The 24,946-nt window shown below is 51.3% G+C and overlaps 1 protein-coding gene across 2 annotated transcripts in view; it reads left to right on the top strand.

Annotated features, from left to right (window-relative positions):
* STEAP3 (STEAP3 metalloreductase) overlaps positions 1 to 24,946 on the top strand; it is a 44,405-nt gene that overhangs the window by 11,215 nt on the left and 8,244 nt on the right. For both annotated transcript variants that reach the window (XM_034654420.1, XM_002917564.4), the window contains exons 2-4: positions 13,767 to 14,266; positions 15,887 to 16,414; positions 22,699 to 22,863. In XM_034654420.1, the coding sequence (XP_034510311.1) occupies positions 13,775 to 14,266; positions 15,887 to 16,414; positions 22,699 to 22,863 (1,185 nt within the window). In that variant the 5' untranslated portion in view covers positions 13,767 to 13,774. The remainder of the gene's footprint in view (positions 1 to 13,766; positions 14,267 to 15,886; positions 16,415 to 22,698; positions 22,864 to 24,946) is intronic.

The raw sequence follows: 24,946 nt of genomic DNA, 5'->3' as shown, positions 1-24,946 counted from the left end.
ACTCCACTCCTGACCACCAGCCTCTCCCTCCTATCCCCCCACCGTCCCTTTTCCGTTGCCCCCTCTTCTTCCCACTCCCTGAACCCCAAAGAGCCGCAGGTCCCTCCCCGCAATTGCGTTGGTGGGAAATGTGTGCATACCTCCAGGCCATTATCTCAGAGCACATTTTTAGAAAATTTCAGAGTAAATTTTTCCGTTGAGCAGAGAATACCATGTATTGATTTAGGTTCATCTATTTCTGCTTTACACAGACAAAAGGTTTTTAAAAATCCTAGACAGAGAGGAACAAAATGAAAAGGGAGGGAATTTAACAGGCTCGGATCGTGGCACTTTGCTGATCCCATATAATCCTTGCTACATCTCCTTTAAGTAGGGAACATTACTCTGTAGTACAGAAAAGGAAACCGAGGCTCAGAGAGGTAAAGTAACTTGCCGAGGCCACCCCGCTAATAAGTGGTAGGGCTGAAATCTGACCCCAGCTGCCTCCAAGCCTGTGTTCTCGCTGGCCTGCCTTGCAGTTTACCAAGGCGACTGAACCTGAATAAGTCTGGAATATCCAGATGTTTCCTGAGCCCGTGTTCTGATGGCTGAACTCAGGGGAGGCAGCCTAGCCTGGCTGGACAAGCTCCCAGTGGCCATGATGGCTCTCAGGGTCTGACCCTCTGCCTCATTAAGGAGGGGATGCGTTTGGTGGGGAAAGGGGAACGAATCCGAGCTAATGCTAGCAGATTCGTGGCTGTGGGCTGGTTTCCAGCTGCGTGTCCTTTATAAACCCTCTGCCATTTGCGAGAGTAGCAGATGATGCTTCCTTACCCCCTCTCATTGGAACGCATCTGCCTTGTTCATTGACCCATCCCAGGAGCTGGAAGGGTGGGCCTCAGACCTCAGCACCTTCCTTGCATGCACCGTGGCCCTCGATGGCTGACTGCTTGCATGGGAGGGAGCACAGACCAGGAGTTCCGTGAGCAAACGCTGCGGAGTCCACTCAGAAGCCAAGAGGACTAGCCCATGGTACCATGTCCCCTACAACAGTTATTACTAGTGTCGACTACACACTCACTTTTCTAGAGGCCATGGGGCTTAGAAACTCAGATATATGAGAAACAACCAGGGAATAACTGACAGCCACCAGCACTGATGTCACAGAAGCCGTGCTTTAAGCTCATGAGGAGGCCTTGGACTCCCACCCGAAGCAACTTTACTCTTCGTTCACGCACATCAGTAACACGCATCAGGCTGTGCTATCTCAATTTTCTTTTCTTTTCTTTTTTTAATTTTACTTATTTATTTGTCAGAGAGAGAGAGAGCACAAGCAGGGGGAACAGCAGGCAGAGGGAGAAGCAGGCTCCCCGCTGTGCAGGGAGCCTGACGTGGGACTCGATCCCAGTGCCCTGGGACCATATCCTAAGCCGAAGGCAGACATTTAACCCACTGGGCCACCCAGGCGTCCTTCAATTTCTTCTTTTTTTAAATAGCAACTTCATTGAGCTGTAATTGACATACCATACAACTGCCCCATTTCAAGTATACAACCCAGTGGTTTTTAGTATATTCCTGGAGTTGTGCAGCCATCCCCACAATCCATTTTAGAACCCTGTCATCACCTCCAATAAGAAACCCCGTACGAACGAGCACATTCCATTCCCCCCACCCCAGCCCCCTTCAAGGCAACCGCTAATCGACTTTCTGTCTTTGTAGACTTGCCTCTCGTAGGCATTTCATATAAATGGAGTCATACAGCGTGTGGCCTTTCGTGACTGGCTTCTTTCATTTAGCATAGTGGTTCCAAGACTCAGGGTGCTGTGGCCCTGTAGCCGTGCTTCCTTGATCTTTGTGGCTGAATGATAACTCTGTTGTGTGGCTGGACTACGTTTGGGTTCGTTCTCCAGTGGTGGACACTGGGTTGTCTCTGCATTTGGGGTATCACGAATAATGCTAACAGGAACGTGGGTGTATGCATTCTTGTGTGGACGATGTGCTTTCAGTTCTCCTGGATATACTCCTGGGAGTGGGATCGCTGCGTCCTATAGGAACTCTTTCTTCCACCTTTTGAGGAACTTCTGGACTCTTCCACAGTGGGTACACATTTTACATTGTTGTTATGCCAGTGCTGGGTGTGGGTTCCGATCAATGTGTCTACACCCTCACCAACACTTACTGTGTCTGCCTTCGTCCATTAAGCCATCCAAGTGAGTGTGATGTGGCATGTCATGGTTGTATTTTGTGTTTCCCTGGGGGCTCATGACGTCGGGCATCTTTGTGTGGTCTTCCTGGTGATTTGTGTATCTTGGGAGAAACGTCGACTCAAATCCTTTGGCCATGTTTATATAGGTTATTTGTCTTTTTAATACTGGGTTGTAAGAGTTCTTTATATATTTGAGAGCAAGCCCCTTATCAGATAAATGATTTGCAAAATTTTTCTCCCATTCTGTGGGCTGTCCTTGTGCTTTCTCAGTGGTGTGTGGCCTGTATTTCTTGTCCACAGCAGGACCTGGGAGGGCTTTCAGAGGCAAGCAGGCAGAGAGAGAGCTGTGATAAATGTCCTGACCATGAGGGAGAAGTCAAACCTATGAACTTATAAAAGGGTTTTATAAAAATAAGGACAAGACCCAAGGACATCCCCTCTTGTAGTTCGGGGTGATGCCAGGGTTCTCAGGGAGGATCTGGCTGCTTCTCTTGAAATATGCGCTGCATTTTGGAAGGATTTTTGGTCCCCAAGGGTAAGCAGAGTAAGTTGTTGGTTTTTTTATTTTTTTTGTTTTTTAAGATTTTATTTATCTATTTGACAGAGAGAGAGGCAGCAAGAGAGGGAACACAAGCAGGGGGAGTGGGAGAGGGAGAGGGAGAAGCAGGCCTCCCGCTGAGCAGGGAGCCCCATGTGGGGCTCAATCCCAGAACGCCAGGACCATGACCCGAGCCCAAGGCAGACGCTTAATGACTGAGCCACCCAGGCACCTAGCAGAGTAAGTTTTGAAGCTGTAAGATCCAGGATGTTTGCCTTCGTTCAGGAGTATGCATGAAACCCCTCCGATGTGCCCCACACAGAGCTGGGTTGCAGAGTTAACAGCCGTGCAACCGAACGTGGCAGTCTCTGCCTTGCCAAAGCTGACAGGAGGATAAAGCAGTGCAACGAACACAGGCGCCACCAGATGAGGACTCTCAGAGACGTCCCCAGCCACCGAGCAATGCCTCGGGTGCCTGTGGCCCCCAACTGCCCCAGGAGGGAAGCTGGGCAGATAATTGCCCCGTTTGGGCTCAGGTCTCCAGGATGGGTATAGACCTCCCAGGGACTGTAAAGGATCATTCCCTGGGGCCAGGAAGAACACTTAGAACTTTAAAAAGTTTAGCCTTATCCTTTTGCATTTATCTATGTTGACATACATGTAATATATGGCTTATTCTGTGTATAACATTATACAGCACAAATTACAACGTTTTAAATATATTTAACTTATAAGTAAAAATAGTGGTAATAGGAATGTGCTACCCCAAATTTAATTTTACTGACCAGATGAAACTTAAACAAAGTTAGACGATAACGGTGGGCCTCGAGAGTAAGAGCTGTACCGTAGTCCCCTCTCAGTCCCTTGGGCCAGCTGGGGCCAAAAATGTTAGCACCAGTCGACCTCTGCATGGGAGGCACCCCAGCTGACCCACAAGCCACCCCTCCTCTATCCAGCCGCAAGGTGCCACAGCCAGCCACCCCACCCTGCCACCACATGTGACCCCACTCTGACCCCCTTTGTGAACGGGGACTGCCCTAGCTATGTGAGACTGAAGGATTGTCCGCTGCCATCCCAGAAGAGGCTGTAAGGCTGTCCGTGGCGTGACTGGCCACCATTAGTGGCCTGCCTGAGAGTGGGCGGGAGCGGGCAGGAGCGGGCAGGCCAGCCAGTGGGCCCCACAAGGCTCCCAGCCACAAACACAGCCTGAGTCATGACCTTGCCAGGAAGTGGGAGGGACCAGGCAAGCCTGGGCAAACACCCAGAGAGGACTGGGACCTGTGGTTTGTGCCAGTTCCCGCACAACGGAGCGTCTATGCTGTTTTGTCCGCAGCTTGGTCCGGGGGTGGGAGGGGTGGGGGCAGGCAGGTGGGTAGGTCCATGCGCAGCCGGCAGGCCTGAGCCTGCCACCCCCACTCCAGCTGTCATTTGATCCCTTCCCTCCTCCCTCCGCCAGCTCTGTAAATAGAACCACCGGGGAGTCAGAGCCCAGCCAGGATCTGTCACTGTCTCACCTTAGGGCCATGTAGACTGGCGACAGGAACTTCTCTGGCCCCGCCCCCCCCTCCCCCAGGGCCTCCAGGACTTGGACCACTTGACCTCCCTTCTCTGGCCTTCATGCCCACCGCAGACCTTGTGCTGGGCACTGGGAGGGCAGAATTTTGAGAAGCTGCTGCGGCCTTTGAAACCCCGCGGAGAACAGTACATAGACACGTACATGTACACGCATGTGCACACGCACGCGCACGCAGCGGTCAGAAAACCTGGCTCTGAGCCCTTGCACCCATTAACTCATTTCATCCTCAGAGCAACCCTTGGAGGAAAGTACAAGTAGCACCCCCATTTAAAGGAGGGGCTGGTTGGTGGCTCTGTCCCTGCATCAGAGCTTGTAGAGGCGGGGGGGGGCCCCGGGGGGGGGCTCACAAGGTAGCATTACAACCGGCATTTTCCTGTCCCAAGAACCCAGTCTTGGTGGCAAGAAGCACTTAGGGGTGCTTTGTGTAGTTTCCATGCAGCCTACGACAGAAAGCAGGCCCCTAAGTGTGGGACCGTGAATACACAGGGAGGGGCTCGCAGGTGATCTGGTGCAGGGCTGGGTTAGAGAAGCCACCCACGGAGGCTCCGCGAGGCTCCGCGACACTCCGACGTCCCACCACCAGGTGCAGGCACAGCCGGGACCAGCCCCAGGTCCCCACAGCCCCTGGCCGTGGCTTTCCTATGCAGCAGCTGCCTCCACCCCGCCCCCCCGAGTCAGGTTCTGAGCAAAGAGCCTCGGGAGCCAGCCCCACGTAAGTCCTGCTCACCTCCACCTTGGGATGCTCAGTCTGGGGTTCAACGTGGACAAGATTCAAAGTCCGGGTGTCCTCGACTTCTTCCCTTTGGTTCAGTTTGCCGTGAGGCTGTAAACCCCGGGGGGTTCTCCAAGAGCCAGCCAATGCCACGCGTGCCCCGAAGCCCTCCTTGGCTTCCCCTTGGGATATGGTGTCTCCATCCCCTGTTGCTCTGTGTCCAGTCATGGGTGGACGCGTCTTATCAAACTTGTCTGCCACCGCACACGTGCGCACACACACAGTTGTAAACCATCCAAGAGTGGGGGCCACGTCTTTCTCATCTTTATTCTCTTTACACTGTTCAGCACACGGTCGTTACTCCAGCATTGGGAGGAGAGAGCAAGGGAGATGCTTCTGGCCAGGAGGGACCTCCTTGGGACCCTCTGAATTGCTAGCAGACATGGAGAAGAGGGTCTGGGAACTCCAGGGTGGTTACTCCCCCTCCCTGTAAGGGCAAGCCTCACCCCAGGGCTGGTGTCTTCAGGTGGCTGATGCAGGGATGGGGGAAGGCCCCCGTGCATCTGTCCCAGCCTTGGCTGACTGCAGGGATTGCTGGAGTCCCCGTGGAGGGGTTTATATTCAACCCGGCCCAAATCCCCCACGCAGGCCTGGGAGCCCGAGGCCACTGGCAAAGCCCCTGTCATGACTCTCCCCACTTTCCCAGGGCTAAGGAGGGTTTGGCAGGGGCTCCTGCTTCCTTCCTTTGCCTTATCCCTGCTACTGGTACATGCTGGCACCAATATCTGCTTACGATGACCGACCGACACCCACCAAGTGCTGAGCTGTTTTAAGTGCTTTATATATATTGACTTATTTATTCCCACAACCTCCCCTTGAGGAAGGTGCTGTGATTGTCTCCCCTTGATTGCTGGGGAGACGGAGGCACTGACAGGCCCACAGCCACAGCTAGCGAGTGGCAGAGTCAGAATTAGAACCCAGGCAGAGCTGGGCACCGAGGGTGGCCTGCCATGGACACACGACTCCAGGTCTGCTCTCGAGGCATCATCAGGCGCCCCACTTGCATTTGCAAAGGCTAGCGCATCGCCATTCGGAAAAACATCCTTGTCCCCAGAACCAGGCAGAAAACCCTCTCCCATTTTTCAGGGAGGGACTGTCCCCATCAGAGCGTACAGTCGAGTCCCACGGGAGCAGGATGGGGGTCCCGGCCATGATGCATGTCCCCTGACTCTTGGAATGGACAGTCAGGGCGTCCCCTTCTACCCTGACCCCCTCTTACCAGCCACAGGGTCCCAGCTCTGCCACTCATGAGGGGATCTCTGAACAGGTCGTCTGTCTGGGCAGTAAGACTCTTNACCAGGCAGAAAACCCTCTCCCATTTTGCAGGGAGGGACTGTCCCCATCAGAGTGTACAGTCGAGTCCCACGGGAGCAGGATGGGGGTCCCGGCCATGATGCATGTCCCCTGACTCTTGGAATGAACAGTCAGGGCGTCCCCTTCTACCCTGACCCCCTCTTACCAGCCACAGGGTCCCAGCTCTGCCACTCACGAGGGGATCTCTGAACAGGTCGTTTGTCTGGGCAGTAAGACTCNGACTCTTGGTGAGGCTCACTGCAGAGGCTGGAAGACCTGCGTCCTGTTTTCCTTTCCCCACTACCCTCTGCGCTGCCTGCAGCAAGTTCCTCAACCTCTCTGAGCTCAGTTTCCTCCCCCTTTAAGTTGGGGAGTGTCCAGCACATGGTAGGCATGCCGCCGCTGTGTCAAATGTCCAAGTCACAGTTTTCAAAACCTTTTAAGGTTGCATGATTTGTCATCTTGGAGCTGAGATCAAGACCTGCATTTGCAAGGGTGGAAGCTGGGGCCCAGAGAGGCACAGGGGCTTGTCCAAGGACACACATCTGGTCCACGACAGAGCCGGGGCACGGCCTCCTGGTCCTCCTGCTCCCCCTTGCATTAGACCCTGAACCCACCACACACACACACACACACACACACACACACAGCCCTCACCCAAGAGACTGCTGTGGAAAGTGGGAAGAGGGGGTTAAAAGCCATCCCTGCTTCTCCATTGGCTATGGTAGTGGGTCTTACCCATTCTCTGCCTAGGATTCCCATGGCCCCATAGGCTGGTGAGGCCTCTGGACTTCTCAGAATAATGCTCTTACAGAAAGGGGACCCTCTTATCCTGTTGGTGGGAATGCAGACTGGTGCAGCCAGTCTGGAAAACAGAATGGAGGGTCCTCGAAAAGTTAAAAATAAAACTACTGTAGGACCCAGCAATTGCCCTACTAGGTATTTATCCAAAGGATACAAACATAGTGATTCGAAGGGGCACCTGCACCCGAAAATTTATAGCAGCGATGTCCATAACAGCCAAACTATGGAAAGAGCCCAGATGTCCATCGACAGATGAATGGGTAAAGAAGTGGTATATATATATACGATGGAATACTACTCAGACATTACAAAGAATGAAATCTTGCCATTCGCAACAACACGGGTGGAACTAGAGGGTGTTATGCTAAAGGAAATTAGTGAGAGAAAGACAAATGCCATATTCCACTCATATGTGGAATTTAAGAAACAAAACAGATGAACATAGAGGAAGGGAAGGAAAAATGAGATGAAAACAGAGAGGGAGGCAAACCATTAGAGACTCTTAACCCTAGGAAACAAACTGAGGGCTGCTAGAAGGGAAGGGGTAACTGGGTGATGGGCATTAGGGAGGGCACGTGATGTAATGAGCACTGGGTGTTACATACAACTGATGAATCACTGAATTCTACCCCTGCAACTAGTAATAATAATAAACACTTCTAATGTCAAGAAAGAAGATGTGAGTTGAAAATAAAAAGAATAATGCTCTTACATGCACAAAATAATATAGGGTTACAAAGGAGACCAATTATAGTGAAACAGTTCCCAAAATATGTTTTTAAATGTTTCTTTATGAATACATTAAATAACAACATCTAGGGACTGGTCTAATATTTACTATAATCTTATTTTTTTATTTTCCCCCACCCTTACTGAGGTATGATTGACCAAACCGTATATATTTAAGATGTACAATGTGATGTTTTGATACACGAGGGAGGTCATGCAGGACTTGTTGTTCTGTGTTGGCTTGTTTCACATAACATGATGTCCTCCAGGTTCATCCATGTTGATACAAATGTCAGGATTTCCTTCTTTTTTGAGTCTGAATAATATTCCTTTGTGTATATATACCACATTTCCTTTATCCGTTCATCAGAGGACACTTCCATTCCTTATCTTTTCTGCTGTGAACAGTGATGCAATGAACACACAGAGCAGATATCTCTTTGAGATAGTGATTCTATTTCCTCTGGATACATACCCAGAAGATGGATTGCTGGATCATATGGTATTTCTATTTCTAGTATTTTGAGGAGCCTCCATGCTGTTTTCTATAATAGCTGCACCAACTTATATTCCCACCAAAGGGGCACAAGGATTCTCTTTTCTCCGTAGCCTCTCTAACATTTATTATCTCTTGACTTTTTGATAATAGTCACCATAACAGGTTTGAGGACATACATCATTGTGGTTTAGATTTACATCTCCCTGATGACCCTTGATGTCAAGCATCTTTTCATATACCCGTTGGCCATTTGAATGTTGTCTTTAGAAAAATGTCTGTTCAGGTTTTTTGCCCATTTTTTTTAAGATTTTATTTTTATTTATTCAACAGAGATAGAGACAGCCAGCGAGAGAGGGAACACAAGCAGGGGGAGTGGGAGAGGAAGAAGCAGGCTCATAGCGGAGGAGCCTGATGCGGGGCTCCATCCCACAATGCCGGGATCACGCCCTGAGCCGAAGGCTGACACCTAAACTCTGTGCCACCCAGGCGCCCCCTTTGCCCATTTTTTAATGGAATTATTTGCTTGGGGGTGGTTGTCTTGTCTTGTTTTATTTACTATTGAGCTGTATGAGTTGTAGGAGTTCCTTACATATTTTGGAAATCAATCCTTTATTGGATAGATGGTTCTCAAATATTTTGTCCCATTCCATAGGTTGCCTTTTCATTTTGTTTATTGTTTCCTTTGCTGTGTGAAAGCTTTTTAGTTTGATGTAATCCCACTTCTTTGTCTTTATTTTGTTTCCTGTGCTTTTGGTGTCAAATCAAAAAACAAACAAAAAAATCATTGCCTTGATCCATGACAAGGAGATTTTCCCCATGTTTTATTCTAGGAGTTCTACAGTTTCAGGTTTTACATCCTTTTTGAGTAAGTCCTTAATCTGTTTTAGGTTGATTTTGCGTATGGTGTCAGGTGAGGGTCCAATTTCATTCTTTTGCGTGAGTATATCCAGTTTTCTCAGTACCATTTACTGAAAAGACGACACCTTTCCCCATTGAGTATTCTTGGCACCACTCTTGAAGATTAGTTGCCCTTATATCATGGGTTTCTTCTGGACTCTATTTCATTCCATTGATCTGTGTGTCTCTTTTTATGCCAGTACTACGCTGTTTTGATTACTATAGCTCTGTAATCTAATTTGAAATCAGGAAATGATGCCTCCAGCTTTGTTCTCCTTGCTCAAGATTGCTTTAGCTATTGGGGACTTCGCAGTTCCATACAAATCTTAGGATTATTCTTTGTATATCTGTGAAAAATGCCATTGGAATTTTTATAGAGATTGCTTTAAATCTATAGATCACTTTGGGTACTATGGACATTTTAACAACTTTAATTCATTCGATCCCTGAACACAGTATATCTTTCTATTTATTTGTGTCTTGAATTTCTTTCATCAGTGTTTCATAGTTCTCAGTATCCAGGTATTTCACCTTTTTGGTTAAATTTATTCCTAAGTATTTTATTCTTTTCAATGGTATTGTACATGGGATCGTCTTCTTAATTTCTTTTTTGGATAGTTCATTGTTAGTACTTAGAAACACAACTGATTTTTGTATGTCGATTTTGTATCCTGCAACTTTACTGAATTAGTTTCTTAGTTTTAACGGGGTTTTTTTTGGTGGGGTCTTTAGAGTTTTCTATATGTAAGATCATGTCATCTGCAGACGGAGACAAATTTTGCCTCTTCCTTTCCAGTGTAGATGCCTTTTCTTTCTTTTTCTTGCCTAACAGCTCTGGCTAAGACTTCTCGTACTATGTTGAGTAGAAGTGGTACGAGGGACATCCTTGTCTTGTTCTTGATCTTAGAGGAAAAGCTTTCAGCTTTTTACCATTGAGTATGATGTTAGGTGTGGGCTTGTCATGTATGATCTTTATTTTTGTGGAGGTGTACTCCTCCAATACCAATGTTGAGTTTTTATCATGAAAGGATGTTTAATTTTGCCAAATGCTTTTTTTTCATCTGTTGATATGATCACATGATTTTTATCCCTCATTCTTTTGATGTGCACCACATTTATTTACTGGTTTGCATGTGTTGAACCATCTTTGTATCTCAGGGATGAATCCCACGTGATCGTGGCGTAGGATCCTTTTAATGTGCTGTTGAATTTAGTTTGCTAGTAGGTTATCGAAGATTTTTTCACCTGTGTTCATCGAGGATATTGGCCCTGTAATTTTCTTTTCTTGTAGTGTCCTTATCTGGCTTTGGGATCAGGGTAACACTAACCTCATAAGATGATCCTGGAAGTGATCCCTCCTCTTTGATTTTTTGGAACAGTTGGGAGGAGGGCTAGCATTAAATCTTAATGCTTGGTGGAAGATTTCTTATTACTGATTCAGTCACCTTTCTCATTATTGGCTTGTTCAGATTTTCTATTTTTTCCTGATTCAGTCTTGGTAGATTGTAGGTTTTTAGGAATTTCATTTCATCCATTTCCTCTGGGTTGTCCAATTTGTTGCCATATAGTGGTACATAGTAATCTCGTATGATCTTTGGTATTTCTGTGGTATCAATTGTACCTTTCACTTTTTATTTGGAGTCTATTTTTTCTAGCTGAAGTTTTGTCAGTTTCGTTTATCTTTTCAAAAAAACAGGTCTTAGTTTCATTGATCTTTTCTGTTGTTTTTCTAGCCTCTATTTCATTTATTTCTACTCTGATCTTTGTTATTTCCTTCCTTCTCCTAGAACTTTGGAATTGTTCTTTTCCTAGCTCCTTGAGGTGTTAAGATAGCTTGTTTGAGATCTTTCCTTTTTTGTAAGATACACATTAAGCTACAAACATCCCACTTAGACCTGCTTTTGCTGAATCCCATAAGTTTTGGTATGTTGAGTTTCCATTTTCATTTGTTTCAAGATTTTTTGGATTTCCCTTTTGATTTCTTCTTTGGCTGATTGGTTGTCCAAGAGTGTATTAGTTTTTTGGGTGTTGAGTTTGATAAGTTCTTTATAGATTTTGGATACTAACCCTTTATCAGATGTGTCATTTGCAAATATCTTCTCCCATTCTGCAGGTTGCCTTTTAGTTTTGTTGATTGTTTCCTTTGCTGTGCAGAAGCTTTTATCTTGATGAAGTCCCAATATTTCATTTTTGCTTTTGTTTCCCTTGCCTCTGGTGACGTGTCTAACAAGAAGTTGCTCTGAGATCAGAGAGGTTGCTGCCTGTGTTCTCCTCTAGGATTTTGATGGATTCCTGTCTCACATTTAGGTCTTTCATCTATGTTGAATTCATTTTTGTGTATGGTGTGAGAAAGCGGTCCAGTTTCATTCTTCTGCATGTTGTTGTCCAGTTTTCCCAAAGCCATTTGTTAAAGAGACTGTCTTTTTTCCATTGGATATTCTTTCCCGCTTTGTCAAAGATTAGTTGACCATAATGTTGTGGGTCCATGTCTGGGTTTTCTATTCTGTTCCATTGATCTAAGTGTCTGTTTTAGGAGCCAGAGTGTATTATGTCAAACAAAATAAAAAGTCAGGCAGAGAAAGAAAATACCATATGATTTCACTCCTATGTAGAATTTAAGAAACGAAACAGATGAACAACACATGGGGGGAGTGGAAATGGAGAGAGGGAAACAAACCATAAGAGACTCTTAAAGATAGAGAACAGACTGAGGGGTGATGGAGGGAGGTGGGTGGGGGATGGGCATTAAGGAAGTCATTTGTTATGATGAGCACTGGGTGTTGTATGTGAGTGATGAATCACTGAATTCTACTCCTGACACCAGTATTGCACTGTATGACTCACTAGAATTTAAACAAAAATGTGAAAAGAAAAGAGTGTATTACTTAATTTCCACATCCTTGTGAATTTTCCCGTTTTCTAGTTAACATCCCATTGTGATCAGAAAAGATACTTCCTATGATTTCAATCTTCTTAAATTTCTAGGACTTATTTTATGACTTAGTGTATGATCTGTCCTGGCTGACGTTCTGTGGATGCATGAGGAGAACATGTATCCTGCTGCTGTTGGATGGAATGTTCTGTATACGTCTGTTGGGTTTGTTTGATCTCAAGCACAGCTCAAGTCCAACATTTCTGTGCTGCTTTTCTGTCTGGGTGACCCATCCGTTGTTGAGAGTGGGGTAGCGAAGCCCCCTATAATTATTGTGTTCCATCTATTTCTCTTTTCACATCTGTTACTATTTGCTTTACAAATTTATTATATATTTATCCTGTCTACCATAATTTTAAGTGAGTGATAAGTTTAAATCGTCTTTGAAGCACTCTTTCACAATCAAACTTGGGATATGGTCAGCACTGACCACCAGTACTATTGTGGTCTGCTGCTTACATTCATACTTGAAGGAGATGGCAAATTTCAGTTTGAAGCTGGTGACGAGGCCAGCAGAATTTTTCCCACCCAAGTTTACTGTGAACTCCCGGCCCAAGCCCAGGTTTTCCAACGTGGCCACTCATATGCCAGGCTCAGCAAAGGAGATCCACGGCACCCACGCAATCTCAGGGTCCCGCTCCCTGTCATGTCCCACCCCAATCCTTCCCTCAGAGAGCAGGATGTCAGTGTTCCCTCATGCACTCAGCGGACATTGAGCACCAGCTCTGTATCAGGCCCTGGGATAAATGGTGAGACCCACAGTCAAATAAGATAAGGTCCCGGCCTTCAGGCTGCTCATTGTCTACTCAAGCAAGAGGCGGAGGTACCTTCCCAAAATGCAAAATGTAAACAAGCACAGGGACGTGTCACCTTTCCTCATAATCAGATAACACCCAGCGGTGGTGAGATCCGGTCGCTCCTGGACAGTAACACCGTCACCTAGCTATCACATACTCCTTTGAGAAGAAGTATGACACCACACAGCGCTCATAGTGGAAGTTGTTGTTTCTCTTTTTTTAAGGATTTTTTTTAAAAGATTTTATTTATTTATTTGACAGAGCACATGAGAGAGAGAGAGAAAGCATGAGCAGGGGGGAGGGATCAAGGGAGAAGCAGACTCCCCACTGAGCAGGGAGCCCCACGTGGGATCGGATCCCAGGACCCTGGGATCATGACCTGAGCCAAAGGCAGACGCTTAACTGACTGAGCCACCCAGGCGCCCTCATCATGGGAGTTCTAGACACTTCTTTCTCAGCACTCTTGCAAATTTGCACATTTGTTCCAAGGAAATAATTCAGGACAAAGGGCAGAGGGTGGAGGGCAGAGGTCCTTCCCCCTCTTCCTGAGTCTGTGCCCTCCTTCGGACGGTGCTAGGTCTCACTCAGCCTGTCATCCAGCTGTGCTGGCACCTGTTATCACCCATGGGGGTCTGCTGGGTAAATGTCTGACCACCGTGTGGTTACAGTGGACAAGCAAGAGGAAGGTGGTGTGAAGGACAGTCTGGGAGCACTCCACTGATCAAGTTCCTGCTTTCTCTCCAGCCACCCCAATGTCAGGAGAGATGGACAAGCCGCTGATCAGCCGCCGCCTGGTGGACAGTGATGGGAGCCTTGCCGAGGCCCCCAGTGATGCCCCCAAAGTGGGCATCCTGGGCAGCGGGGACTTTGCCCGCTCCCTGGTCACACGCCTGCTGGGCTCTGGCTTTAGCGTCGTGGTGGGGAGCCGCAACCCCAAACGCACGGCCGGGCTGTTCCCCTCGGGGGCGCAAGTGACTTTCCAGGCGGAGGCAGTGGACTCCCCTGACGTCATCTTTGTGGCCATGTTCCGGGAGCACTATTCCTCACTGTGTGGCCTCAGCGACCAGCTGGCTGGCAAGATCCTCGTGGACGTGAGCAACCCCACAGAGCAGGAGCACTTCCGGCACCACGAGTCCAATGCTGAGTACCTGGCTTCCCTCTTCCCCACCTGCACAGTGGTCAAGGCCTTCAACGTCATCTCTGCCTGGACCCTGCAGTCCGGCCCGAGGGATGGGAACAGGCAGGTAGGTGCCGGGGGAATGCCAGCCACCCAAACAATAAATAGAAGTGGCTAATTTTCGTGGAGGGCCCTCAGTGTGCCAGGCGTATCTCACAGGACTGCAGAGCTCCATTTTACAGAACAGGAAACTGAGGCTCAGAGACGTTAATGAACTTACTTACACCAGGTCCCACAGCTGGAGAGCTGGGATGTGAGCCCAGTTCATATGAACCTCAAATCCATGCTCTTTCTTCTGTGATAACTTGATTTCCGAGGGGGCGAGGAGGAAGAGGCTTTCTTTTTACTACCTGGAGTCAAGAAGAGGAGAGACCCTGCTTGGAGAATGGGCTTAGAAAGAGGAAAGTAACACATTTATGTGCCGGGTCCCGAGGAAGCAGGCAGGTCCCAAACTTCAGCACTTGGATTCCAAGAGCTTCCAAGAACTGAGTTGGTTTCCTAGAATAGTCAATAGTGGTTTTTTTCCTGGGGGTGGAAATGGCCCCAGGAAATGGCCAGAGCTGCATACCGTTCTTGGCAGTTGGGGCTCCTATGAAGACGATGTGGTTTTAATGCTGAGAGGCCACCTGCGTTTTCCTGGAGGAGGGATGTCAGGCTCTACATGTGTGAGAACTTTCTCTAATTCATCCAGCCCAGATGCCTCCTCTGCCCAGCTCTGTGCCAGGCTGTGGGAGAGCACACAGGGGTCTCGCCGCCCCTGGCTGGAGGGCCCTACGTGTAGCCTGCACCGTAGGACTCCCGTGTGTGAACAGGCAAGGAACAGTGTGTGAGGGCTGGGTGGCAGGGCCTAGAAGGAAACAGAGCTAGCAGCTGGCTAGGGAAGACTTCAAGGTCAAGCTTTGGCCTGGTCCCACTTCATGTTGTCAGGTACAGGGAGTGGGGAGGACATCCCAGTTTGCAGGGACAACCTGCAAAGGTACAGAGGTGAGAAATGATGCTACTAGACCTCAGTTTCCTCACCTGAAAAATGGGGCTGTACCAGCCTGCAGGCTTATGGCAAGGCGGAGGGACTGTGTGCATAAAGCCCAGCACATAATAAGTGCTAAGTCAGTGTGGGTGGACCAGACCCACCACAGCAGTGTGAGCAAGGCTACTGTGTTCAGAGATCCGAGGACACTGCCTGGAGCTCATGGTGGGAAGCCGTGGGCTCTGAGGCTGGGGCTGGCTGGTGTGTTGGCGGAGGGCCATGGGGGGCAGAGGGACACCATCGAAGGGGACACTTGTGGACGAAAGATGGCCCGTTCTGGGCCACATGCAAAGCCAGATTACTGAGCGACCCCCAGAGCAGGCCACCGTTTTCAAAGCACCTATTCCAGGGGTTCCTGGGGGCTGCCCAAGTGGCATGTTGCTTGTGGTTGCTGATGGCAGTGAACTGGACAAAAACGCTCACTGTCGAGTCAGCCCTGGGTCCTCTCTTTGCATCGTGGGCATGCTAGACCAGGGGCTGGGAGGCTCTAGGGGGCCAAGGGACGACCCTGGCCTGGGAGTCAGAGCCACCTTCCGCGCTGTGGCTCCCTGGCCTCAGCAACCTCAGCCGCTTGGCGAGGAGTTTGGGCGAGACGCCCTCGGAGGCCCTGCCCGCCCCTGTGGCCCGCGAGCCCATCTGACCCCGGCTTCCTCCGCACAGGTGCCCATCTGCAGTGACCACCCGGAAGCCAAGCGGGCCGTCTCGGAGATGGTGCAGGCCATGGGCTTCATGCCCGTGGACATGGGGTCCCTGGTCTCGGCCCGCGAGGTGGAGGCCATGCCGCTGCGCCTCCTCCCAGGCTGGAAGGTGCCCGCCCTCCTGGCCCTGGGGCTCTTCGCCTTCTTCTACGTCTACAACTTCATCCGGGACGTGCTGCAGCCCTACGTGCGGGACGGCAAGAGCAAGTTCTACAAGCTCCCCGTGTCGGTGGTCAACACGACGCTGCCGTGCGTGGCCTACGTGCTGCTGTCGCTGGTGTACCTGCCCGGCGTGCTGGCGGCCGCCCTGCAGCTGCGCCGCGGCACCAAGTACCGCCGCTTCCCCGACTGGCTGGACCACTGGCTGCAGCACCGCAAGCAGATAGGCCTGCTCAGCTTCTTCTGCGCCGCGCTGCACGCGCTCTACAGCTTCTGCCTGCCCCTGAGCCGCGTCAACCGCTACGAGGTGGTCAACCTCGCCATCAAGCAGGTGCGGCCTGCGCGCGCAGCCCACCAGCGGCTCTCGCCGCTTCGGGCCTCCCGGGGGAGGCGGGCGGGCAGTGCTCCAGACGGGACAATGCCAGTGCTGGCGGGCACAGCCCAAGGCGTGGGGGACAGGCACGGTACAGCTGCGAGTCATAGAGCTCTGCGGGAGGTCCCCGGTGCGAAGGAGGAAAGCCAAGCAGGGGAGTGTGGTGGGGCAGAGTCGAAGAGGAGGTCAAGGCAGAGGCGGAGGGAGGTGAGAGTGGCCAGTGGCAGCCAGCCCAGGGAGCCACAAGAGCAGAGGCTCTCAGGTGGGAGCCCGCAGAAGCCCAGTGAGGGGGGGTGGGCCAGGCCTGAGAAGTTGAAGGCAGACTCAGGGAGGCCCTGAAGGCGGAGGAAGAGCTTTGGCCTTAGGCTCTGAGTGAAACAGGGAGCCAGTGAAGGCTTTTGAGGAGGGGAGAGTCTCTGCCTGAGGTTTTAGTTGGCTCAGTCTGGCTGCTGCGGGGAGAACAGGCAGTAGGGGTCAAAGGCATGTACTGAGAGACCCATGGGGTGGGCGGGGGGGTGGGGTGCACAGGAACCCAGACGAGATGCCACAGGGGCCTGGAGTGAGGTGGGAGCTGCAGAGGGCAAGAAAGTGTTGCAGGCGTATTTTGAAGCCAGAGGACACAGCATTTTGCAATAGGGATTCTGCGGGTGGTCAAGGATGACTCCGGATTTGGGGCCCGAGCCCCTGGACCGAGACATAACATCAGCTGAGGTGGGGAGGGCCGCAGAAGCAAGCTGTTCTGGTGGGGCTTTGGGGGGATGTGTTAATGATTTGTTGGTTTAGGAAACCCGTGTGTTCCTCTTTTGCCAGCAGGATTCCTGGGGAATCGAAGGCCATCAGGCCAAGCCAGGTAGCAACATAGGCAGCACCAGCTGGCACCTGTACCCACAGAAAAGGGCCCCCTGATGCCCCCTCCTGGTTGACAGAGCTCACAGGGCCTGATTCTGAGTCCCAGGCTCAGGTCTATAAGCCACACTGCCTTTCTTTTACCCCCACGTGCTGAATCCTACCTCCATTCCCCAGCCAGGCACATGGGTCCTTCCCGCTGCAGGACACTAGTCACGCACTAGAGTTTGGCCCAGGTGCCAGAGAGACCCTCATTCCAGTCCAGGTGGCCCCTGCAGTGTCTGTTCTTACTTGGGAAGCAGGAATCTCCCCACGTGTACCCACCATGCCGCCATCCCCTCAGAAGCCCGGCCACCTCCCAGAGCAGGACCTGGAGGCAAGGCCGGGCCACTTCCAGAGAACCACAGACCTCAGCCCCCATTCACTCATGGGGCTCCCGCTCCCCTGCTGGCAGCTTCTCAAGTGCCCTCGTCCTTCCCTACCCACGGACACCTGGCATCATTGTGTCTGTGGGCTTAGGCTTTCCTAAGAGAAAGGAAGAACCCCAGACTTCAGGCGGAGAAGCAAGACGCCCACTGGAAATGAGAAGAAGGGGAAAATAATAGGCACAAACCCTTAAAAACCACATGCTGCGTTCCAGGTACCATTCTAAGCGCTTCACGTACTCCCCGTGAATTCATTTAACCCTCATCCGTCCAAGGCACATGCTGTGCTCCCCTTATTCTACAGATGAGAAAACAGAGGCACAGAGAGGTTAAGTAACTTGACCAAAGTCACACAGCCAGTAAGTGGCTGAGCTGGGATTCAGATCTGGCCAGTCGACCCCAGATTCATGCTCATATCCTTATTGCTTTCTATGGGGAAACTAAGTCCAAATTAACAGTTGAGTAAATGATCCCAGAACTCAGGTCATTCACTCATTCACTCACTGAGCACCTGCTCTACCAGGCCCTGGGGCCCCAGAATGGAATAAGATCATCTCGTCTCTTGCTGTCGCTGATTCTGGGGTGAGAGTGGGGGTGGCATGGACGCCTGAAGGCCAGAGCCCTAAACTCTTGTCCTCCAGCATCACTGATTAGAACAAGACCTTGACCTTCAGCAAGTCACAGCCCCGGTTTTGTCCTGAAGGCCCCGTTAAAGAGTGAGGCCTCTCCCACTGCCAACGTTTGTGATGTTCTTTGATGATATTTTCTTACTTCTCGAACGAGCCAGCCCGCTCAGGAGGCTCCGCGTGGCTCCTCAGGGACTGGCACAATGTTTGCTGCCCAGGAGGTGGCAGGTCTGGGTGGCAGGTGTTTCAGGCCGTGCGTGGAGAAGAAGGTAATGCTTCCTCCCCACTAGAGCACAAGGCAGACCCCTGCGCCCTCCCTCCCCCCATCCACCCTCTGATTGCCATTCTCTAAATTCTCTACCCTGCCAAGCCTCCGCTTGATAGGATGTTAACCCAGTTTTGCCATGATGCAAATACCAGAGCGCAGAGGGGCGAGTGCAAGGTAATTTTTCCCGGAGTTCCAAAGCCCTGTAGGGCTGCAGGCGCCCCACCACCACAGATGGACGTTGCCAGGCAACCATCACTCCCACAGGACAGGATCACTTGGAGACAGTGAAGGCCTGTCATGCAAAGGGGCTTTAACTTGTCCTGCAGAGTTCTGGAGGGTAGAGCCAGGGCTGAAGCTAGGGCTGATGTGAGTGTGTCCGGGAGAGGGAGGGGTTAGAGGGATGGGGGGAGGGGAGGCTAACACAGGGCAGAGCAGCCTGGCCGTGGTGGGTCACATGAACCTGGAGGTAGAGGCTGGGGTCTCTGGTCCTGTCTCTGGTCCTGAGGCTGGGGGGTTGAAACCGTTGTGCATTCAGCCCCTAGTATCAGGCTCCTGCCTGACGTGTGACTTTTCCAGCCTGCCCTCGGGCCGTCCTCACGGGGCCTCCAGGCAGACAGACACTCACCACCCTGGCTGCCCTGCTGGGCCTTGGGGCAAAGGGACCACATTAGCCCGGGCACTGGAAACCCTCCACGGTTCCCTTCAATCCCCTGAGCCGCACAGCTGCATCCCAGCTATGGAGAGTCTCTGAGACCGTGTTTATTGACAATAGTATCACCTACAATATCTAATGTTTGTACAGTGCTTTCTCATTGGCTTGTGTGGCTCCCTAGAAATGCATTTCAAGATCAAAATCCAAGATCAAAAACAAGATCAAAGAAAATGTTTCACCCCCACACTGTTTTCTCCTTCCCCTTGACCCACCCTCTTCTAGGCTGTTGGAGAGTCTAAAATTTGCATCTTACCATGTCCCCGCTGAGAAGCGCTCAGTGATCCCCCCACCGTCCTCAGGGTAATGAGAGACGCTTCACAGTGCAGCTGTGCTCTCCCCCCACCGCTCCTGTGACACTCGGGTCCTGTGTTGTCCTTTGAGCGGCCACAGCTCATTCCTCCCAGCCCGGACCCCCCCCCCACCCTGGGACACCTTGACAGACTGACAAACTTGTATTTCTCTTTTATTTTTTTTAAAGATTTTTATTTATTTATTTGAGAGAGAGAGAGGGCACTAGTGGAGAGAGAGAGAGAAGCAGACTCCCTGCTGAGCAGGGAGCCCAACGCAGGGACTTGATCCCAGGACCCCAGGATCATGATCTGAGCCAAAGGCAGACGCTTAACCGACTGAGCCACCCAGGGGCCCCCGTATTTCTCTTATAAAACCCTGCCTCTGTTAAGCTCCTCCTGCCTGGCTCGCCCATCCCCCACAGCCACCTCTATAATCTGCTGTATTTTGTCCATGCTTCTGTGATCTTTATTATGCAGCCCTTCCTTTGTAATCAATCCCTTGTTGACGGGTCTGTCTTTGCCCCCATTCAGTGCCGTGACTGCTCCTTCCACCCCTCTGTCCATGGCTCCTGACAGACTCCCAGCGCACATTCCTGGAGCGGCTGTTAAATTGGCCACCGCGAAGCCAGTACCAGCATCCCTTAGGAGGAGTACCTGCAGAGCTTAGGGCAAGAACTAGTCTAACTTCTAGCTGCCGTTAAAAACAACAGCACCAGCCATGAATTGTACTAATCACCTTCTGTGTGCCAGTCACATGCGGCTCATTGCGCAAACATCATGTCCTCGTGATGTTGATGATCCCGCCCCGCGCCCCGCCCTGCACCCCATGATAACAGCCAGAAAGAGACCCACGGTGCAATAAGCCAGGGAAGGGCCTGCCCAGGGTCTCGTGACTGCCCCCTCGTGGCAGCGTCGGCAAGGAGCCCAGCCTTGACCGGAGCCGTTGTCCCGCGACCAGGGGCTGCCTCTTCTACATCCTGTGTCCCCCCTTCTCTGGGCTTGCCTGGGGGTCAGCACCACCCTACCCTCTTCCTTCCCTCTGTCCACCCTTGGGACAAGGAGAGGGGCTCATGGCCCAGCCTCACTGGTCCTCCCGCCCCTGGCTTCTTCAGGCTGTAGCCTGGAACCCACGGGAGAAGGATATCCCGCATACGAACGCCACTCTGCCGCCTCCTGCTGGCGAGCGCTATCTTTGTCATTCTCAAGGTGGCCAACTGGATCAGCTGCGAACGTGGGAGAACTACCAGGGGAATGAAGAGCCGTCGAATCGACACAGTCCAAGGAGCCGTGTGCGACACTGGGCACTGGGGAGCCCCGAGCCGGCACTCTGGGCCGGCCGGGTGGTGAGAATGCCACGGGCTGCTGAAGGCGGCCAGGCTGCATTCCTCACAGGTTCCTCCCACCCATCGCTCCCCTGCCCACCTCACCCCACCGCTTCCCAGAGTCATTGCGGAGTGGAAATATTAGAGGAAAAAACCAAGACATTTTGCAAGCAAGTGTGGTGTGTGTGTAATCATCCAGAGCCTGACTTGTGACATTAACTGCCTGATCTTAGCGAAATGAGAGAGGAATGACTAATTGAAGGCTCTCTGAAGAACAAACAATTTGCAATGAGATGACTTACTTAGTGGCACTTGTCAACACTGCGAAGGGGTGAGTAAGACTTGGAGCAGAGTAACGCAGGAGACCTCTCCGCCCTCTGCAGGGCAGTGTCGGTCAGAGCCTTCCGGCTAATGCCCACACATGCTCAGTACACAGGCCCAGTGATGCGATCACAGACATCAGCTCTTCCAGCCCGCAGCGGAGGCCCGGAGCCGGCTTGCCCACAGTCTCGTACGACTTGCGGTCAGAATGAGAACCCGAGTCCCCAGACCCCCGGTCCTTTTGTGGCTTAAGGACACCAGTGTGAGCCAGGCTGACCTAAAATAGAACTGAGGCCATCGTGTTTCTCAATGGCAGGAAAAGCACCCAGTGGATGGCATTTTCTCAGTTTCTTTAAACTTCATCTCATCAGCTTTTCAACCATTTTGCTCAGCCCACCAGACTCATTTTTAATATTGGATCTGGTAACTGGGCCTGAGTTATTTTTTTTTTCCTGCTGAAAGAGTTTGTCACAAACTTGCGTGAGTCATTCTGTTTTGCAAAGCAGAGAACTCCCTGCTAAGGCAGGGTTACATTTCCGAACAGAAAATACTGTTCTTTGATCTGCTGCTAGAATGAAAGTCCCAGCATTTCATGGTGTTTCTCAGAGAACACCTTAACTTTCAGGAACTCTGCTACCTGTCTGGTTGGCAAATGACGGTTGCAATGGAAGGAACTTCATGGAAGCTTCCTTGTGTGTGCGCCGTACAAGGGAGTGCCGGCTGGGCTGGGAGTGAGGAGGCGGGTGGTAGAAATCTCTGGGCCCACGGGGGCTCCTTGATTTTTGTCCGCCTCTAGCTCAGTGGGAGATCCCAGAGCTCTGGGAGGATGGGCACCCTGGCTCCCCGCAGCCCAGGGTGCAGCACACAGCAGGTGCTCCGTAAGCGCTCACGACTTGGCGATGGTGATAGATGTCCGTCTCGGTTGCCTGGCAATGGTTGAGCCAAAGCTATATTCCTCAGGTGGAAATGGGGAACTGCGTGGGAAGTCGGGAGCTGGTGGCTTTGAGTCAGGAAATGTGGAGGGGTTTTGCGTCTCGGTGTGTGTTTGTGTGCCCTGAGTGGTCTGCATGTCTTATTGTGCTGCTTGACCGGCCAGGAGGATTTGAGAAAGCCAAGACCCAGACTGCCCGGGTCTCAACCCCAGCTCTGCCATCTACTACCCTGTGTGTGACCTTGGGAAAATTACTTGATCCTCGTGCCTCGTTTCCCTCATCTGTAAAATGGGGATAATAGTGCCCCCAACCTCATGGGGTTGTTGAGGATTAGATGAGCTGATGCCTGAAAAGCACTTAGAATAGGAGCCGGCCCACGTGGGACGTGGTGGGAATGTAGTCATCACGGTGTTTCTCCAGGCCTGAAACACCCTCTTGCCTGCACCCCGGGGCACCAGCCTCTGCCGCCATGCTCATGGTATCTCCTCCATCCACCTCAGGTCTTGGCCAACAAGAGTCACTTGTGGATCGAGGAGGAAGTGTGGCGGATGGAGATCTACCTGTCCCTGGGAGTGCTGGCCCTCGGCACGCTGTCCCTGCTGGCCATCACGTCGCTGCCGTCCATTGCGAACTCGCTCAACTGGAAGGAGTTCAGCTTCGTTCAGGTACAGTAGTTCTGCCTGTGCCGGCGAGCCTCAGCTCGCGTGTGTGGGCCCTGACCGGCCTGTGCAAGCAGCTCCCCTCCATGAACCACCTTGGCTTTCGTAATCTGTGCGACAGGACCGCTCCGTCCCACGCTGGCGCCTGCCCGAGCCTTGAGGGCTCCCCCATGTCTCCTGATAAAGGGGCTACGGGACAAGCTCGTCCTCAGGACATCCGAGGAAGCCAGGTGTAGGCATGTGAGAAAACGAGACATCAGAACAGCGAACCCTGGGCTCCACATGCTCCGTTCCCACAGCTCTTGGGCTTCCCAGACAAAAGCGCACGAGGCGCCTATCACTGGGCTAGCTGGGAGGCAGCGAGCCGGTGAGCGAGCCTTGCCCACCGCCCAGCAACCCCCTCTCGACCGGCTCTGTGGTCCCCTTTCGCCCCTTGATTCATACAGGGCCAAAGAGGGGGTGAGCACTCGGGTCACCAGTGGTAGGGCCTAGAGCATAGCGGGTCCCAAAGGCTACCGTTCCTGCGAAGCATCCGGAGAAAAGGCATCGGTAGTCAAATCGATTTGAGATGAGATTTGCCTTCCCTAAGAGAAACACAATGCACTTTGGCACGTCAGAGAGTCTAGTAACGTCTGCCATAAACCAGCCTTGTTAAGCAGACTTATTTGACCACGAGCACCCTCCCTCCCCCCACCTGTGGGGGTTTGGTTTTTTGTTTTGCTTCTGTTCTTCAGAGAACGGCTACTGCACGCCACCGAACACGGTTTGGGAAATGCTGCTAAGGGCAGGGGTCTTTACGCAGGTACTCACGCAGGNAATGCCCACATCCTGTCCCCAAAACCAAATGCTCTGTCTCCCGAGCGTGCTAACAGGGAGGAGGAACTGTCAGGGCCCAGGGCCCGGGGTCCAGCTCTGCCTCCCCCTGTCCCAGCTCTGGAATCGCGGGCAGGTGACAAATGCCCCCTGAACCTCACCTTACCTGTAAGATGGAGTTAATGCCTGCAGAGGTATCGTGAGCCACCGTGAGAGATGACAGGTGGAAGAAAGTCAAAAGCATTTTGCTATTATTCTTAGGGTGTATGGCCACATTTCCATTATTCCTGACTAAGCTACCAACCACCCATTTCTTTCGGGTTTTTTTTTAAGATTTTATTTTTTTATTTGACAGAGAGAGAAGCAATGAGAGAGGGAACACAAGCAGGGGGAGTGGGAGAGGGAGAAGCAGGCTTCTCAGCGAGCAAGGAGCCCGATGTGGGGCTGGAGCCCGATGCGGGGCTCGATCCCAGAATGCTGGGATCATGACCCGACCCGAAGGCAGATGCTTAACGACTGAGCCACCCAGGTGCCCCCCAACCACCCATTCCAGAGTTCACGAGAGGCCAAGAGACTCCAGCCCTGGGCGTGAGAATGGTCCAGGGCTGGGTTTGCAAACCGCAGTTGATACTCGCTGGTGGGTCGTGAAATTAATTCGGTGGATCGCAACCGGCTTTTTAAAAATGAAATAGGACAGAATGTTACAAAAATGTCAGAGGGCTTTGCATGTTCTAAGGATAGATTTTTTTTTTCAATTATACTGATTCGGGAGTTCTAATTACATATGTGGCGTACCTGGCTGTGTCCTGGGCAGCGATGAAAAGTGTGATGCTTACCGCGAGCCACCATCTCCCAAGGTCAAAGTCNATGTGATAGCGAGCAAGACAGGCACAGCCACGTTTCAGTGACAAGGACGACTGAAACAGGGACAGTTTTTACACGGCTTTGGCATCTCCCTCTGTTCTCTCTACAAAGGACGCGGTCAGCCCCCAAGTGTTGGCGGATTAACTCATCCGCTCTGTGATAGGTGCTGACTAATACTGGATTCTGCCATTGATATTGGATCAGGGCAGAAAACAGCTCTCATCTCCACCCCCAGGATCAAGAAAAATCTGTCACGTCTCTTGTCTGTGTGCTGAGGACACGGTATGGGATTCTAGAGGGACACTGACCGTGCAATGAATGCTCTTATGTAATCCAAATTAATTGTCCCCTATTGGGGACGTTTACATACCCTAGAACAAAACACAGTGGTAGTTTTGCGTTTTGTTTGTTT

The sequence above is a fragment of the Ailuropoda melanoleuca genome, chromosome 2, assembly GCF_002007445.2.
Source record: "Ailuropoda melanoleuca isolate Jingjing chromosome 2, ASM200744v2, whole genome shotgun sequence".
Taxonomy (NCBI): domain Eukaryota; kingdom Metazoa; phylum Chordata; class Mammalia; order Carnivora; family Ursidae; genus Ailuropoda; species Ailuropoda melanoleuca.
Note: the sequence above shows the minus strand (reverse complement) of the source record. Positions and strands in the feature narration are given on the sequence as shown.